Source organism: Fringilla coelebs (assembly GCF_963513975.1).
Source record: "Fringilla coelebs genome assembly, chromosome: 4".
Classification (NCBI taxonomy): Eukaryota; Metazoa; Chordata; class Aves; order Passeriformes; family Fringillidae; genus Fringilla; species Fringilla coelebs.
Genome location: NC_140032.1, coordinates 59,157,005 through 59,176,907, shown reverse-complemented (window position 1 = coordinate 59,176,907; position 19,903 = coordinate 59,157,005). Strand labels below are relative to the sequence as shown.

At 36.1% G+C, this 19,903-nt stretch overlaps 1 protein-coding gene across 3 annotated transcripts in view; it reads left to right on the top strand.

Moving 5' to 3' along the window:
• Nucleotides 1-19,903, top strand: part of LRBA (LPS responsive beige-like anchor protein) — a 363,835-nt gene that overhangs the window by 238,539 nt on the left and 105,393 nt on the right. For all 3 annotated transcript variants that reach the window (XM_084204142.1, XM_084204143.1, XM_084204141.1), the window contains 4 exons: nt 5,652-5,769; nt 6,747-6,849; nt 8,046-8,161; nt 10,428-10,540. In XM_084204142.1, coding sequence (XP_084060268.1) covers nt 5,652-5,769; nt 6,747-6,849; nt 8,046-8,161; nt 10,428-10,540 — 450 coding nt within the window. The remainder of the gene's footprint in view (nt 1-5,651; nt 5,770-6,746; nt 6,850-8,045; nt 8,162-10,427; nt 10,541-19,903) is intronic.

Sequence of the window (19,903 nt, the reverse complement as noted above, 5' to 3'; positions counted from 1 at the left end):
CTTAAATCAGAATGTAAGTAAATCAAGATATCAGTCAACTCGTACAGGAATCTGTGAATTCTTGCAATTCTGGCTCCTTTTTTTGTCATAAATAAGCCTGCTGTTGTATTTTGCAAAGCCAGTAATAACTTTATGTCCTTAACCTTGCAGAGCTTGGACAGTCACCCTAACCTGTATTAATTTTCTTCTTTTTGAACTTCCACTATCTGAGACTGCATAATTTACCTTGCATAATTGTCTTTAGGAATCAGAAATTCCTGTTCTTTGGGTTAATTAAATGTTTTCTGATAGTGGTAATGAATCCCTGCTCTCTAAAACCCAGCAGGGTTAATCAAGAAGGAAAAAAAAAATGTTTATGAGACTCAGTTGAAGGATGTAAGAGAGTTGGTACTAAATTTGCTAACATTTTTTGCAGATGTGTGTGAGGTGTTTAGAACCACATAGTCAAATCAGAAAAGTTCTGAAATACAGGCTCCCTCAGTAATTTTGTGCATTCCTTTGTTTTAATAATCTGGGAAGTATTTTTCATGCTATCATATATGTACTGACAAACCTGAATGGATCTAGAAACAGAACTAAATCCTAACAAAAGATTAAACTATTTACAGGTCCAGAGGCCTTAAGATATTTTAGGCTAATATAAACAGCATAACATGAAATAAGAATTTCAGTTGGGGGTAAATCTGTCTGTCCCCAGCAGCTTCAGATAAAATAATTCTGTCCTTCTCAGGCACATCAATTTGCTAGTCAGTGGTTCATGTATCAAAGAGCATTCTGTGAAAATATCAATATCATTGGTTAATATAAATGAAATTAATTTTTAAAGCTGGGCTAAAGGTTGACATCTGAAAAATTGCATTACTTTGCAGAAGAGAAATTTCTGTCTTCTAGTGAAATTTCAGGTCATAAGGGCAAGTAATTTTCACAATCTTCAATGGGAACCAGTGAAATATGAACTTCATTGTCACCTAGCCCCAAAGCGATAAGATAAAATGAGCTGATACATCATTTGCTGTGGTTTTATCATCTCCTTCAGTAATTGGAAGAGAAAACATAAGAGTCCTTTACCACCCCCCTCCCCAGTCCCTTCACCACCCACACCCAGGCATAAGCCATTTTGCTCTGATCAATACAAAGGTCACTGAGTATTTATTTATTTATTTTATTTTTTTATGCTGGCTAAAACTGTCTAGTGGAACATTAAAGTAATGAATATGTTTAATTGAGTTTGTCACCCATGAAAATGCTGAACAGGATTGTGTAACAGACTGTGCATGCTCACAGGGGGACTGGTTGGGAGGCTGCTGCTCACTGCCTGTGGATTGCAGTGGCTGATTTGGTTAATATCTGAGATTTAAAGCAAACATCTTATTTATTGTTTCTTTGAGAAATCTAAAACAAACCAATAAACAGCTTTGATTTATTGACGAGCATGTTTATATTTAAGATTATTGGTAGTCTGATCTAATTCCCTGTTAATTCAGTTGTACTTAGACATTTTTAAACAAAGAGCAGTCACACTTTCACTGTGAATCTTGCAGCCAGGAACGAAATAATACCTGGACAGTAGAATCCTAGGGCCCTCAGATGCAAGGCTGAAGTTAAGGTAGAAGTCCAGGTTTCTTGTGAACTGAGTGTCAGATTTTGTAGCCTCTGAGTGCTGTGATTTTGCCTCCCTGAATAAAAATTACTCCAAATGACCTAGAAAGTTGCTAGAATATATTTCTAAATTTTATCTCTCAACTGTAATCAAATTAGAATGTAAATTAAATGCTCTATATTTTTATTCAGTGTTTTGTTGGTTTTTTTTTCTTTGTCTTCCATTATAACTTATTTAAAATTAGACAAATGTGCATCAGCTTTTTAAATAAGCTATTTAGCTTTTATTTTACTCATGGCAGTTAAGTTGGCTGGCATATTAAAGTAATATAATTATTCAATTACTGTTTCAGTTCTATAACCCATTTGCAGACTTAATTACTTCTAGCCTATTCAGATTTTCAAGATCAATAGTACTTTTCTCTAAAATAAAATAAAATATAATATATGATAACTGATTGGCTTGCTTAACAGGTAAAGAAAAATGCTCATTTAATCTTCAGTAAAATATTACTTTTCTAATTCAGAAGGCAGCTGCAGTGATGGGGGTGATTTTTTAACTATTGCATGAAGTCTTTTACAATAGACATTGTTTATGGTCTATTCAGGGAGGGTTTTGAAGAAAACATAGAATGGGGCATTTGTATTAAAAACAGAAAAATGACAGAATAGCTTCCAAATAAATGAGCTTTTTTTTTGTTAGGGAAATTAGCAGACATATGACTGTAAATCGTGAGCCCTTGTTCTTGAATGATCCTAATTTGTGGTCAGCACCTTGCTACCTGAGTTCTCGTGCTACTCTGATTTCAGTCTCCTCCAAGCAGAATTTGAATCTGGCTGTTCTTTACTCACTAATTTTTTAGGGAGTTTCTGACAGTTATGTAGTCTTGGGGCCATCAGCATGAGTACAGCAACTGAGTACAGGTTTAGACCTTCATTTCTAATACTTGAAGTAAAAAAGGGACTTCATTCAAAGGGGAAAGTAATTTTGTATTTTTAGTAATGTTGTCATGATGCCTGTTCATCTGGTGTTGCTGAAGTCTAATTACAGAACAGTTTTTCTTATGGGATTTTTTAAACTGTAGAACTTTACAGTTGCCTCATTTGTTTATGTGTTTTTAAATGAAATGGTGAACAGTATAAATTCTCTTTTCTCCTGTAAGGTGCTATATTTTTTGAAACAAATTAATTGTGCAGTAGATTGGACTTCAATTTGATGTGTTGAATCAACTGAAATTCTGTAAATACTTTCTCATGTGGGGAAGACAGTACTATTTCTGCAGATTAAGTTAGATTGTACACTCTCATTAGTCTCTGCTCCACAACTTGTTCCAAAACTGGTGGGGACAAAAGGTAGAAATGAGTTGGTTTTATCCTCAAAATATTGTACGATGGTATGAAGAAGATAGCTGTTCTTAAATTCTGAAGTGGAGTTCTGTGTGGCTTATGTGTGAAAACAGGCAAATGCAAAAATAGTTCTTGAAAGCTGTAATTCTGATAACAGAATTGATTTAAAAAAGAAATTAAAAATTTTGTTTGCCAGAATAAAAATGCTGAATTTAATTTGAAGAATTAGCCAGTTTCTGCAACTAGGAATTTCTAATAATATTTTCTAGGGAGTGAAAGGCTGCACTGGATTTCATAAGGAGCACTTAGCCATGCCCATGAAGGAAATGTGTTTGTCTCCTGGCCCTTTCATCCGCTCCAGGTGGAGTGATGAGCTGGGCAGCGCTGTGGTTGCCATGGCAGCTGGTTCACTGGCGGGCTAAACCCCTGGCTAGGGTGCTGTCCGTGTGCCTGGAGTTCCGGGGAGCACAGTGTCCCAAAGAAGGGCTGCTCCAGCCTAATCCAGTTTTAATTGAACTCCAGAGACTTTGAAGTGGGGCCGCAGAGAGGCAGAGCCCGCTCCAGCCCGGAATGACGGCTCTGCTCAGCCCGGCCTCAGCTGCTTGTGTCCCCGATCAGTTTTGGTAATGAGTTTTGGTAATGAGTGCTTCAGAGGGTGCTTACAGCAGCGGCTGGGGTGTTTCTGGGGCCCAGGTCCGGTTCCTGCTGTAAATCCTCTCCCTCTGAGCTCAGCTACTTCACCCACTCCATTGGCTCTGCGAGGTGCACAATGCAAGCAAGCCTCCTCTGCTCTTTTCAAGCTGCTGCTTTTCCTTCCAGTTTTAAGGAGGTGCAGGCAGCAAGCTCTGGGCCTTCAGGTGGGATTTGCAGTCTCACAGAAAATGCTCACTTCACAGGGTAAAAGGAATAGCTATTTGGAGTGCTGGTTTTACTCGTGCTATCCACATAGTAAATGTTTGAATTTGCCATGCACAGACCAATGGGGACAAATAGGCTTTTGGGCTTTAATTGTTGCAGAAAAGTGGAGGTTACCACATTGCTGTCTGTCTCAAAAAAATCAATCATTACAATTAGAAGCTCCAGTTTCAAGATTATGAAATGGATGAATACCAGCAAAAAGCACCGAGAGATTTCTGTGCACGAGCACTGCAACTTTGTCTCCTTTGTTACCTCTTTTGATGTTGTATTCTTAGAGGATATTTATAAGCATGTGACAAAAACCAAGCACAGTGGTTCTGAATAGCACCCCAGAATTATACAAATCTGCCAGTTAGTGTGGGTGGGATACGGTGTACCATGGGAAGTGTCAGTGTGGCCCGAGTCTGTTAGTTCCCCAGTTCCAGAGATGTTTAGCAACCATTGACAATCTCAGGTCCTTTCATCACATTTCTAGAATTTTGTACTGGAAAAATTATGTAGTTTTTTCCTTCTCTTTCTATGTGTGTGTGTGTGTTTGCTGGGAGAGAAGTTGGCACGTGTATTGGGGTGAAGATGATTTGCTTTGTATGTTCTGATCTGTGCTATCAGCTTTTGGTTTGCCAGTCTTGTTTGCTTTTAATTCTCAAAACTGGTACAATATTTTATGTTGTATTGTGTAGCGCTTTTATAATGGTGCATCTGCTCTCTGTGCTACAAAAATGCAAGTTTTATTTGTCAATATATGCTACATGCAAGGCAAAATCCTCCTTTGTTAAAAACCTGTAAACAAATGATTTGCTTAATTAACAGTCTTTGTTATGTTAAGGACTTGAATTTTACCTTTTTATTTTTGTACACAATGTATTGCTCAAGTGAAATTGTGGTAAGAATGATGTTAACAAGGATTGCATATGAGTCTCTTTTTCTGTGATGGCTTTCTATTAAGTGCTTTTTTGTGTTTGCTAAAATGGACAAATCTCAGATTTTCCTTCTCCTATAGTTAGTTAATCTGAGGTAGAGAAGTGTCCAGTCTCTCTGTCCCTTAACACTTGCATAATTAAGCTTTGAAATGAAAAGGAAAAAGTGAAGCAACAAAGAAACAAAGTGGCAGAGGACTGAAAATGGAATTAGTTTGAATTGTGAAGGCAGACTAAGCATCTGTGTCTGTCAGATGGGATGACAGGAATTGTAACAAGTTACTTTGACAACCGCTTACTCCATAGAGAGATTATGCTGAGTTCATTTGCAGGTTTGTGTTTAACCTTAGCTGACAAAATGATACTTAACCTCTTATACAGCCAACCTTTCTAGTTCCAGAATTAATGAATGCTGCCTTAACGATAAACCTAAGGAACATTCTTTTTGTTTAAAGACATTTTTTTCTTGCTTATTTGTTACAGGCCTGTTATTCCAATGCTGAAGGGAGTGCAGATATATCTAATGCTACTAGAAATACATTTCCAAATATGGTTTTATGCTTTGCTGAAATGCTGAACATTTAATAATGTTTTTGAAACTCTGAAACTGTTATGAAAAATAGTTGTATTTAAAGGAAAAAATGCAAGCAAATGTTTAAAATATTTGGCATGAATAACTGAATTCAGGAGTACAAGAAATGTATTAGAGATTCATAGCAGGATTTGAAGTTTGAGCATATTTTAATTTTCCTGCAGGTTTTGCATATAACTTGTAGAATCCATGTCTGCGGGTCAAAGAGTTTCTCTTTTGCAAGATATTACCTATCCAGCTAACATATTTAAAACATCCCTTCTGTGTGTTTCTCCTAGATTCTGGCATATACAGAAGGACTCCATGGAAAATGGCTCTTCTCAGAGATTCGAGCTATCTTTTCCCGACGTTTCCTCTTGCAAAATACAGCACTGGAGATATTCATGGCAAACAGAGGTACATGACCTTAAAGAAATGACAAGTGTGGATGTGGGGACAAGTGCTTTCTCTTTGGATGTTGAGCCATGACTGCTTTGGCATCGATTTGTGTAGATAGAGGAAGGACTTGGATTAAATGTATTAGTATTTAAGTTAGCATTTTTTTGTAATTTCGCTTTTCCTTCCAATTCTTTTTTCAATGATAAATTATGATCAAGCATGAAAACTATGCATTATCAATGCCTCACTTTCATTTATATCCACGTGTATATGTGGCATTCTCTGAGGACTCCTGCTCAAGACAGTCCTACCTCTGATCTGTTATGATGAAGGATTTTTTGTGTCCCCTTGGAGGATTGATAGTTGTTAGTTATACACGCCAAGAAAAACGGAATGAAGGAATTTCACTACTGGGTTAGACCAGTGACTGCTATGCCTTCCTGCTTTATTTAAAATGTAGAACATTGTTTTGGTAATGGTGTTGTCCAACAGACTATTAATCATATGCATAAACACTTGTTGTACTCTCTGAAGTCATAAATGGCTACTGGTGATACCATAATTAGATTGTTATTTAGATTTTTAGGTTGCTGTTTCAGAAGTGTCATTCACATGTTTCAGACAAAATAGGAAGATAGTATTTTGAACACTATTTCTAGAAAATATCTAGAAAGTAAAGTAGTAAGTGTGTGAACCAGTTAATACATAAATTTTTAAATTAGTTTTAGACAGTCAATCTGTGCATATAAGTTTAATTTCTATTCATAGAGGGAAAAAAAATGGAGACCTTGTAAGATGTGCAACAGTGACAACCTCTGTTGAAATTCCTGCTAGTGATATATAAAAGGAGTTCTGGAAAAAAAAAAAAAAATGTCTACAGCAACCTGAAGGAAACTTGTCTGATCTGTTGAACACCTGAGCTTAGGGTTGCATTGTTTGTTGAGAAAGCCTAAAATGTGTAAAATCATGCTGTGTTTCAACTCTTGTACTCACAGTGGGTGTCATGTTCAACTTCCCTGACCAAGCAACAGTGAAGAAAGTGGTTAACTGTCTACCTCGGGTTGGTATTGGTACCATCTTTGGATTACCCCAGACCAGGTATTTTACAAACTGAGTTCATTTTATCTGTCAGTTCTAAGAGTTGTTTTTATTTTCATCGATCCAGCCCACATACTTTGAACTTTACACCTACTAGTTTACAGATCATGGAGCAAGAAACCCTTAGGGGGTATCTTGATTGTTGTTACTTTACTTTTTATTTTTAATCTCTTTCTGTACTTAGAAATGGAATTAAAATAGTTCAGGATGTTTTCTGTTGTGTTTTGTAGTTTTTTTATAGAGTCCAGAAAAAAAAAATCTCTTGGATTGCTATTATAGCCACTCTGTAAGAACATCAGTATTTCTATTTACAGAAACAAATTATGTGTGAAAAAATTTAAATGTACATTGAAGACACATTTGCTCAATATTTCACATCCATTTGTACTGATCAATTTGTTTGCAACATAATGTAGGTTATTAAAAAAAATCACTTACAGTTTTCTTGAATGTTTTACTGATACCTGTAAAGATATTTTTAACTGAAACTACATTTTTTTATTTTTTTCCTCCCTAAGTGATATGGGTTTGGTATTTACAGATGTTTTTGTTATGAACAAAACAGTCTTGGGAATTTTATGATAAACTCTTCTCTGTTTGATTTATCACTCCAAGGAATGACTTTACAGTCTTCTTTCACAAACATTAGGAAATCTGGCATCAAATTCTAAAAGTTTGAGTTATTTATGACTAACTCCCCAACACTGCCCAGAATTTAAACCTCAAGAGGATGGACTTCATAATGAAATTCTATCATCTTATCATTGTTTTCCTTTGTTCTTGAGGGATTTAAAAAACTTCTCCTTAAAGATGACTTGATTCTTATGTGAAATTCTAAAAGTATTGTAATTTTCTTATTTAATGATATTCCATCTCTAAATCTTCAGTAAAATATTTCTGTAATACATCAAGCCACCATGGAGAAGCTGAATTTGCACAGCTGTAAAGATTTCTGTTGGAAAGTTTTCAAATCTTGACATATCCAGCTGTCAGATGCATTATTCTTTTTATTCTTATTAGATTATAAAACTTTAAAAATTAACTTCAAGTATCCAAGTGGCAGTTTGATCTCCAGAGAAATCTAGCACAGACCTGGTAGAAAGAATATGTACTACTGCCACTAAAAATCAGATATGTAAAAAAGGAGGACTCACTAGTTTTCTCATTATTTTTTTTTCCAATTTTCTTTGTTTCAGACGCATTTCTTTGGCTAGTCCACGACAGATTTTCAAAGCTTCCAACATGACCCAGCGATGGCAGCACCGAGAGATTTCTAACTTTGAATACTTGATGTTTCTAAACACTATAGCAGGTATTGCTAATTACTGTACATCCAAATTACTGTAATTACACAGGAAAGGATTTAACCATGGCATTGTCTTAGCAGCCATGGGGCACGACTATATTTTGCTCTTGTAATGAGTAGTTTTTTCTATGCATGATTGTGTCCTGAAAAAATTCACAAAAATCCTCCTAAATTTACTTTATTCATAACTATATTTATGTTTATGTAAGACTACAGAGGTATTAATAACGCTGTACTAAGCTGCACTTAAAATCAGAATATCATGACTGTTGTGGTGGTACAGGAACTGTATAGACTGTTAACTATTTAGCAAAGCCTCAGAAATGGGAACTTCTTTATCTTCAATATTCTAAATTTTAATTTTCATAAGTACTATCCTCCCTAAATATAACAGATGCAACAAATTTTCTCCCTAAATATCATTGATGCTGAGATTTCTGAGAAGTCTCAGCCAGGGAGCAGGATACTCCTGGAGCCAATAAATAGCACTCTTATAGGATGCATGGTTGGTCTCAAAAAAAGGTGTAGTGCTTGGATTGCCAGTGCTGCTGTTCTAGGACACCATTAATCCAAACCCAAGCCTAATTTGTATGCACTTATTTTTGTCCTAACCACTCAATCTGTAAACACTGAGCTATATTTTGTTTAACCCATCTTACCCCATCAGCTTCTAACCGGTTGGGCTTCAGTTTACTAAGTGGAGGCTGACTGTTGGGTCTCATGACATCCCTTTTATTTTCCAACTTATTCTGTCCTCTGAGCAACTTAGAAAATTTCTCAATTTTCAGCTGTTTTCTGTGGTGAAAGGTCTGTTAATTCCCTTTCAGGCTTGGCTCTTGCTAACACGATTGATATAACAAATGCCTGTGCTTGCACTAATTGCATTTTATAGAAATGGTCACTTTTGGTGCTTTCTGTAATCAGTCATCAAGTCAGAGGTGCCAGGATGCTGACAGATTTTTATAAGTAGGGGTTGATCTGCTTGCCTTGTTACTGCTCAAGCTGAATGAGGCACATCATGACACTGTTTTCTAGGCTCTAATGAATGACCCTTTTCAGCTTTAATATATTTTTGAAATAATAAATTGAATTCTTATCTGCTTGGTGTTTCAGGTTAGAAGAAGCAAAAAGATAACATTATGGAAAGAGGGAAAGTTGAGTTGCCCCTGATAGGGAGTTAAAAGAAAGATAGTTACCCCAGTGTCATGCAAGTAGCCTTAATCCTCAATAATGGGTAATGTGCAATAAAGCCAAGTGATTAGGGAAAGACTGGCTATACCATTTAAAAATTCTGCAAACCATGATGGAAGAATACTGAGTGGTGTAAGAAAACTGGAGGAAGAAAAACTGTGCTGGAGGTTTAGAAAATGTTTTAGCACAAACTTACAGATTGGATTGTAAAGTAATATTCCTGGGGAAGAGGTTAAAACCTGTCTTTGGAGACTTTTAAGACCAGGCTGAACAAAATCTCAAGAACATGCTGATTGAAGATGATATGAATGAATAAGCCTCTGCAACAATATAATAAAAAGAGACAGGATCCATGTAAAAACTGCATTTTAAATTTAGAAACCAGGCTTTGGGGTGTGTATGTGTGCATGGTATATGTTTATTCTAATTGAATATTTTGGTTTTACTGGAAGAAACTTATTATTTCCATCTTAGATACATGAAGATGTATGCATGAACCTGTATGCAGACTAAATTTTCTGTCTTGGTAAATGTTGGCATATCCATAGATGGACAATGGGCAAGGATGAATTCCCCTCAAAGTGAATTCTCTAGATGAAACAGTTATTAATTGAAAAATCCTACGGTCTGAATTCCTGAGCTACTTCATTCTTCTTTCACATGTTGTATTTAAGACATTATGTAGAAAGAATGCTTTAATTTTTAGTATCAACAAAAATCATTGACCCTCCATTTTTGGAAGTATTTCACCTTAAGGAAGTGGAAGACAGGATGATGTGAACAAGGAAAGGAGAAATGCGTAGGAAATGAATGAATTTAACTGTCAATCTTACTGCATGCAAAAGAGTTTACAATTAAAGGGAAATGGGCTGAAATGTTTTAGATTAAATTCTAGCATATTGTCAACTTTTCCATTATCCTTTCAATAAAGCAAAGTAGAATATTGAAATGATAACAGATCTGAAATAAACTGCAGTTCCTTCAAACAGCTCATAAAGTTATATTGTTGCATCTGTAGAGATTGATATTTTAGTTAAATGTAACTCTTTATTCACAGTGGGGTGTTTTTGTCGTTTTTCAGGACGAACTTACAATGATTTGAATCAGTACCCTGTCTTCCCTTGGGTTATCACCAACTATGAGTCAGAGGAGCTGGACCTTACACTTCCTAGCAACTTCAGGGATTTGTCAAAGGTATTTGTCATCAAATATACCTTTATATTTTTATCATAGTAGTTTGTAGACTTGTAAACATTTTCTATGTTTAATACTATGTTTAGTATTAATGTTTCCTGCATGACCATTAACAGTGTTTCATTTCTTCATGTGTGTACTGATAATAAGAATCAGATTGTGTAAAAATGAATTATTAATGTGTCCTTATTGCCTCTGATTGTATGAACCCAATAATTGTTGTTGGAAGGTGCTCCTAGTTGGAACAAAGACATTGCATTTCATTTCAAATTTTAATGAAGTCAGAAATGCTGAGGCTGTTAAAGATTGAAAATTAGCCTTTTTCTGTATGTTTTTTTTATGATTAGGATTGTACTTTTTTTAGTAGCAAATCCTGTTATACCATTATATTTTAGGTACTTTTAAATCACTGTCCATATTCCAATGAGTACAAACTTCATTTTATCACTTCTTCTGTGTACCTCTTCAGTTATGCTGGAATAATGCAGCTGTCCTTTGTCAGAAAGACATTGGCAGTTTTGAACAACTTTTCCAAACAATTCCTTTCTGGCAGAGTAGCCTTGTGAGTTTTTGCAACAGTACCCCCACCATTTGCAGATTCAATATACAGCCTGTTTATAGAGTGTGATTATTCTCTTGCAATGCTTTCCCAGAAGGGACTAGTTCATTTTACAAGGTAGAAGTATCTGTCATTTTCTCTACAAGGACTGGGTGCACTGATCAGCAAGCAGGATCTTTTTCTAAAAGGTAGCTTTTATGGGGAATGGTTGGTATGTGGAGCAATATAGCTAATTAGTAGAAAAGGTAAGGAGAGTATTTTATTATAACTCTTTTTTTTTTAAAAGTCTTAAATAAATTGGTAATTTACTACTAAAAATCCCCATGGAAATATGGCAACTTTAAAAGTTTTTGCTTTTAGTTTGCAACTGATTAAATTAAACACAGGTCTGTGAAAAGGTTTTATTACTGATTTAGTTTTTTTAACCTTAAAAAAGGTTCTGTATAGTCAGCAAATATTTAGACAAATATACACATTATATATAAATGTATATGTATATATGTGTATATGTATTTGAATATGTGTGTATATATATATTTGAAGACTGTACCATGCCTTTTGAATGTGTAAATGTACACATTTAAAGCCAAAACAGAGATTCTGAGGTACTATTGTTGTAACTTCTCCTAATAGTAGTACTTAATATGAAGAAGTCATTAACTCTAGGGCTTCTTATAATGTCTGGCTGACTCAGGTCCACATTCATGGGTAAACCTGCATATATTTTATATTTTAACAAATCTTTAAAAGGCAAACATTTATTTATTTTAAAATAATTTTTCCTTTGTGGAATTCAGTAAATACTATTTAGTAATCCCCTGGCCAGAAAGTATCTGAAGGTAGTTTGCAGCCAAAAATAGCTATCACCAAGCTAGAATACTCTTTGAATTGCACTTAAATTAACATTGAAAACTTAAAAGTTATGTCAGCTCCATGTAGCTTGAGTTAGTACATAAATTAAGGGTAGTAATCATTAATTAATTCATTGGTGATGACATGATTTTTGCAACCTCATTTTCCATTAACTTTTGTTTAGTGACGCTTCTGCATAGATCATGTCATTGCTGAAATAGTTGAAGACAAGGAATTCTCCACGTGCTGTGCTTAGGAGGGGTCTGTTTTAATTGTATTGTCATTTGTAAAGAGTCACTTCAATCAGCACTGTAGTCCTGGTCTTTCTTCCTCCTTGAAAGAGAACATATTTGCCTCATTTTAAGTTAGGTATGGCCCTTACCTCCATTTGAGAGAATGGATAGCAAACTTGCTCTATATATATGTATTTTTTTTATTAACATTGACTGGTTATATGGATTTCTCTGTTCATGAAAGTAGTCTTTGAGGAGGATTGCTAAGTGTGCTTTCAGTTCTGAGGGAATCTTTCCATTGCTGGTGCTGAGGGAGGACATTACTCAGATTTCATCTCTGTCTACATTCAACCTTCCTCAAGCATTTGCTGGAAAACTGGGAGCTTTTAAACAGCACATAATTATTGCATATACACACACACACACACACACACACACACACACACACACACACACACAGTCTTTATGCCATACCTGTTTCAAATAAAGCAGTTCAAGTTTTGGATACTGTTTTGGCAGTTTTAGCAGTATCAACTCCATGTAGCTTAAATGTTAAACTTCATGTCAGATGATGAATTTGTGACAAGTATCTGGAAGACCTTGCTAATATTCCAATGTGAAAATTTGTGGATGTTATGTAATATTGTGATATTTTCTTTGTAGCCTTGTTATCTTGGGGGTAATGGTTCCAAATATGTACTAATGATGTACTGTAGCATGTCTATGCTTTTGCACTGCTGAATGTTTTTAAAATATTTAAAGATATTTCAGTTAAATGTCTACATGGTTTCAACAGTCATTTATTTCCTTTCCCTATGCATGCCCAGAAACTCATCACAGTTTAATGCTCCGACTGCGTAAAGAAAAGGAAAACTTTGATTTTAATCTGGCAGAAAGGAAGTCAGGTCAATATATTTTCATTTTTTTTGGTGCCTAAGACAATGAAGAATTTACTTTTTAGAAAGTATTTAGAAATTGCAAATTGTGTCAAATCTAAGTAATAGGTTTTTTTAATGTGTCAGCTAGGAGTCCACAGTTAGTACAGATTTAAATAACTGCCGAGTGTAGGTTAAACCAACACTTTATTTAAGCAGATTCTTCTGGCACTGTTTTGAACATCAGTCACACAATGATAAACCAAAGCAACTGGAATGGATTGTGGTTAATATTGCTGTCAGCCTGACGAACGCTCCTGACAAATGCCAGGAGTGCACTGCCAGTCTGTTACCCTGCTTTGACTCAAGTGTTCATTCCTTAAGAGGTGACTATGGTTTGGAATGAGTATTACATATTATATTTATAGCAGCATATATTTTATTTATACAGCAGGCACAGTTTCCCACCTGAACGTGTGGCCTTTCTGCATTACTTACGTTATTCATAAGCACATTCTTTTCCTTATTCAGTGGAAGCAATAAATTGTATTGTATTTCTCAACTTGGATAGGGAAAGAAAATAGAAGTAAAAATACATGGCAAATACTGAGATATGGAAACGTGATTTTATACTCTCAAAAGTTTGTTACAAGATCTTGCTGTATGCAAGGAGCTGTTGATAATTTTCCTTTCATAAGGCACAACATTTGTGTAAGATCATAAACTGACACTACTGGAAGAAGAAATTTATGCTGCTCTTAAATCTTCTTTTCTCTGCAGTATAGCTACATGTGTACATAATAATATTTTTATTCATATTTTTATCTATTCCATGCAGTATTTGCTAAATCATCATCATTTTTATAGAGGCTGTTAGGCATGTAATGACTTACTTTCCAGTCAAGTGTACAAAAGCAACAAATAGCTCTCACCTTAGTGAAGTGAGGTGTTTAATTGGTATGTGGGAGCCACTAATATAAAGCACACCTTGACAGAAGAGAAGTAATAGTTTTTTTTTAGTATGAAAAATTAGTTTCCTTGTTTTAGTGTTAGCTTTGCTATTGGGTCTTCTTCAGCATGCCAACCTGAATTCTGTTGCAGGGTGCCCATTTCAGGAGCACAAAAGCACTTCCTATAAAACTTGTGCTCCATATTTTCCCTTGTGCGGAAGCAGATTTGGGATGGGTATGAAATTTGCTTAGTTATTTGCTTCTTGGCAAAGAGATAGAAACTAAAAAATGGTTTGATGTGAACCTATTAGAATTTTGCAAATTTTAAAAAGAAATATTAGTCTAGAGAGGCATTAAATCCTGTACAGATATTCTGTGAATCAAGTGGTTTCATGTAGGAAATGTAAATTACATTTTATTCAGCTCATGCCTAATACACACAAAAGGAGTGCAGTTAAAACTGATGAACTCATCAGGACTCAGTGTCCTTCTAAGTATAAAGCATGTTCAAAAATTGGACATTTAGGGAGGATGAGAAGAACAGTGTGAGAAATAACAAGAGTGGGTGTAACGGCAGTGACTTATTTTGATAGGTGATTACATCTGGAATTTAGGCACTAGAACTTTTGAGGCATGGCACTGCTGGGGTCAGCATCTGTCCTGGCTGCCTTGTCACTAGTATTTCAGGTAGGAAATTTATTATCTGTGACAAAAGGTACCACTTAGTTAAAAAGTATTCCAGAGTAAGACAGGATATCCTCAGAAGGAAGGTACAAATATTCTTCCTTTCAGGGTGCTTCACATGAATCCCTGGTTAAAGCAGGACATAACAGGAAGTAAAATATTTCAAACTTTGTGTTAGAATCTATGGTATTTACAAGAAGGCCCATTAAATTTTCTAGAATTTTGGATATCTCAAGAAACAGTGTCAGAGGTAATAATGCCAGCCTGAATGATACCTGGGATATTGGTAATATTGGAAGAGGAGACACATATTTCATTATTTATTTTTTTGTCCAGTATGGATTTTAGTATTTTTGGGATAAAGTATAGTTCTCAGATCCTCTCAATTTTTAGATAACAAGTTTTCATCGGCTTTTTTTTGGTGAAACACAAGTTACTTCTTGGAGCAGAGGAGCACTTCATCCTCTCTAAAATGCAGGTTGACAGACCTAAACATTTGACGTAACCATGTTGGGAGAAACTTTTAGAAGAAGGGAAGCATACAAACAGGAAGTACTCGGAGCAGAACCTTTCTTGTGTTGGTTCCGTTTAGGTAAACCATAAAAGAGCAAAATCTAGCTAGGAGAACGAAGACCCTCCTTTCCTGATCTGGTTTCTTTGCATACACAGAGACCTGAAAAGGAAAGGTGGAAGATAATTGCAAAGACTGCCTTTGAAGGAATCTGTGCAAGATTATTAAGTTCACATCCCATGACAGTGCTAGAACTTTAGGACTATTATGGGATTTCTTTGCTCAGATTGGATAATCTGTTTTGTAATTAGAAACAGTACAAACTAAAGTGTTGAGTAGTCTGTTAAATTCCCTTGAAAGTTTTGACTTAATAAGATCATTTTTTCCTAGTTGTAAATGGGGGAAAATGATTTTGTGAAACTCTGGAATGCCAGTGACACTCAGACAGATGCCGTCATAGACGAGTGATCAAATAGGTCGATTATCCTTTCTGACAGCTGGCCGCTGTGTTGTGTCATTTCCGGAAGCACACTTGCCAAAAATGGGAGATAAAGCTGCAGAAGGTCCCATGGGTCTGTGGCTGATGTGCCGCAGCCCTCTGTCCCTCTAGCCCTCTGTCCCCAGCCTGTGTCTGCAGCACCACGGTCAGGGACCCTCCCAGGGCGAGCCTCGTCCCCGCCAGCCTCGGCGCCTGAGGTTCAGCACCACGGACAGGGGCACCCCGAGACTGTTTCCCGGGAAAAACTCAGGGACAGCTGCTAGCAAGGGGGATTAGTTTAAATTAAGTAGCTGTTGGGTTGTTAAGGCCGACTTAGACATGGTGCTTAGAGACCCTCAGCTGTTTAGATTTTAGTGTCAATGTCTTCTTTCCCTTTAAGGACGGAGATTAATATTGCCGGCTTGGGGTTTATGTACAAATCATGAACGGGATGGGACTGCTGTGGAACGCACCTCAGGCTGTTGTATTTTCCAACATCAGTCTCATTACATGGTTATGACAATGGGAAGATGCCAGCAGCTCACGTCCCCAGCAGCAGACAAAGAACTTAATGTTACAATTTACTTTAAAACTTTTTTGGCCAATCACACAAAGCAAAAGCGTATTGACAGTAGTTCTAGCCAATCACTATAAGCACACGTACCTTTGGTTAAAACAATGCTTGCTATTTTGAATAAAAGACCTGCTTGTAAGCCTTAAGCTACAATGCACAAAGCTCCAGTATTAAGCTTAGAACTTCCTAACATCTGGCTAGATCTACTTTGCTCTAGCTTAGGCAGTTATTCTAGAGAAGCGTTATTACACAGACCATTGTTCTATTTGTCCTTACTTTTCTACTTCTTCTATCATTTTTCTGCTGACAAACCCTATGACTACTGCTTAGCTCCAATCACAGTTCTGCTGTCTCTAAGGCTTGCCTTTTGCAGCTTTCCCAAAACCTTCTGATTTTAAGGATTCCCACAATTGAGTTGATATGTTGGTTTGAGCTTCATGCAGCATCTATATCAGGACTTTTTTTCTAGCAAACATGTGATTTCCACAGTGGTCTGTTTCTCCACAACTCCTGTGGAGACCTGCTGAGGCTGGAACGTGACCTAAAGGAGATGATTTATCAAAACATCCTTTCTGAAATCCTACTCTCAGTGCAGATAGATTTTTTAAAACATATTCTGGTACTTTATGTTGCTCAATGACAGTGTCATAACCATCCTTTTATAGCATCACCTTTGAGGGTTTTTTCTTGTCTTTAGTTGGTTATTCTCTGTGTCATACCACCTCCTCTAAAGAATGTTACAAGTGGATGATAGAATGCTTCTTGTTTCCATTCTTACTTTTTCTTCCATGCTCTCCTCTCTTCCCACTATAGGCTTATTTTCTGAAGTCGCAGGAAGGATACTATTTGTAGTTCAGATGCATATATCAGTTTTCTAGGATCACTTAGCTATCTTCAAGCAGTATTTTAAATTTCTTTTTAAAAATTTATTTAGGTATTTGGGCAAAAGCCAAATTTACAGGATCAGTAAGAATCCCTTTAGTAATAAGCCTAATAATTTTAATCTTGCTTTGCCTCAAGGAGGAGTACTGTTTGTAATGTAGAAATTCCCAAAGATAAGAAAAATTGTAGCTCAAAATTAACCGTGGATGTTCAGAATTATATTCTAATTTTGTATCTGCTGGTATTGTCCATCTTGCTCGTTTCTTTTTTAGGTGCCCTGGACATATGTTGTCTTCCAATTGGAAATGAGCTACAGGAGGTTCATGACCTTTTAAATGGTCACAAGAAACCATGGGGCACATGTCTGGTCATAAAATCTACTAGAAATCAAAATAAAGTCATTTCACACACGTGTCTTGGGCCATAGACATTCTAAATGTGTTTTTTCTGTCTTCGTAATGTAAAGTGAAAGTTATTCTCTTGATGCAGTCTCTCTTCCTTTTTATGTCCATACATTTGAACTCAGCAGATTATGGGTGCTACAGCACACATCTGTGTAACTCAGATTTCTGAGCAAGCACGATGGTGGCCAAGTTAAAAATTGCACTCATATGGGAAATGAATATGGGATTTTTCTCACCTAACTGGAGCTGTCTTAAGCTGAGTTGGTCAAACTCCTAGGAGCAGGAGGCCTCTTGGGGTAAAACAGCAGTCTAGACTTAAAAATAGTTGTCAGAAAACAAGATAAATAATGATAATCTTTGTTTAGGAGGACTTTAAAGTAGTTCTCAGGCTGTGGTATTTGATGTACACATCAACTGATCTTTCTAGAATTCAGACATCAACAGATAAAAATGTAGATCAAATGAAGGAAATGAAAACAAAAAAAATTACTTAGAAAAGATTGTATGATCCTAAAGTTTGAGGTGAATAGTTTAACAAGATTAATTAAAATAATTTAGATATAATATCCAGCCAGTCACTTGAAGCTGCCTCAGAGTCATAAACACAAGGTTCATTTCCAAAGTGGGGTGGTCACTGACATTCCAAAAGTTTGTTTGGTACTTTATACTGTTCAGCATGGATGATAATCTGAAAAAGAATGTGAAAAGGGAGCTGATAAAACTTTCTGACAACGCTCATCTGTTGATGGTATTGAAGGTGATGGCTGACTAATCAGGAGATCTTACGAAACAGGGAATAAGATGATGGATGAATTCACCTTAGGAGCAAAGCAATGCATGTGTGAAACAAGATACATTGATGGGCTCTTAGCTGACTATTTGTATTCTGGATTGATATAATCTGATTGGAATAGTTTTATGAAACAGTACAAATTACAATAAAAAGCTCTTTATACATTCCCCAGCAACCCTTTCTAGCCTTCTGCTCCTCCTTTTCTCAGGCTTGGTGCTTACGTGTGATACAGAATAGTGTTTATTTTGTGTGCCCTGAGAGGAATCTGCAGCAGATTTGAGTTTGTGTCAGCTTTTGGCTTGAGGTTCTGTGCTCTTTGTACAAACAAAAAGGATTATGTTTCTAGTTCTGATTGTCTTATGTGGATCTGGTGTTAGGTACAAGGGCAGCTGTTTTCTGTGGCTTGTATGTGTTGGCTAGGAACATGGTCAGGAGGGCAAACGGAGAATGTGTTCATCTCCTGCTCTGACTCAAGTGCATGTGACTTCTCAATTCTATTTCTCAAAATCCATCAAAGTATTGTTTGTTTGTTTTTTAAGCAAGGGAATAACAGTGCAGGGTTTTCTTTCACTTGACAGGTTAAGTCATTGAGAGTGCATGCAAATGTTATCTTTTCGCTGGCAGGGTTATTTCCTAAGTCCATACCCTCCTCACTGCCTGCAAGCAGCTGCATTTCCCTCATGATTCCAAGGGACATCCCGTTTCCTTTCTCCCTGATCTCTTGGAAGTGTACAACACATAACAGCTGCCTTCAGTTTGGCTTCCCAGCAGTATTAAGGTGTAATACCTCAGGTGCAAAGTGTGTGACACATTCAGTTGTGCTGATTGTGATTAAAGCTTACTGTGCTTCCTTAATGTGTCCTTAATTAGCTTGCAGTTCAGCAGTGCATTGTTTTGCAGTCTGCTGCAGGTGGTTGTAAAAGCATTTGATACTATTGTTGGTATTGTGAAGATTTTTTGAGATTTTGGAAGATTTTTCTTTTCAATTCAAATTCCTCCAAGTTTTTAGGTGACCTGAGGCATATCCTGGCACTGACCTATTGCTAAAACATCACAAATATTGCATAATAGGGTTTCTTCTTTTTCATTTTTATGCTTAACATTAGCTTATGACCCATATTTTTTAACTGTGAACTTTGGGAGTCTTCTGTCTTTTGCACCGTTAAGTAGTATTTATATTGACATGTTCAGATATTCTAGTTATTATACCATCTTTAGATCAGTTTTTCCTGCCTGTTCCTGCTGTCTCAAAGGAATATGTGTACTCTTAAAAACATCTGAAATAAAAACCATATGTACAAATACTTTTAATTTGCATGCACGTGACCTTTTTTTGCTTCTGCTCCAGCCTTTATCGAATTCTCAGTTATGAGAATAGAAACTGGAGTATTTAAAAGTTTTTAAAGAAGAATGTGATGATGTGTTTATATCAAAATAGGTAAAGTACACTCACTAATATTCATAATTATTGCAGTTTTAATATTGTGTATACAAGTTCAATTAGAGAATTCCTTATTGAACTAAAGCATTCAACTAGAGAATTCCTTAACTAAGAGAGTACATGAAAT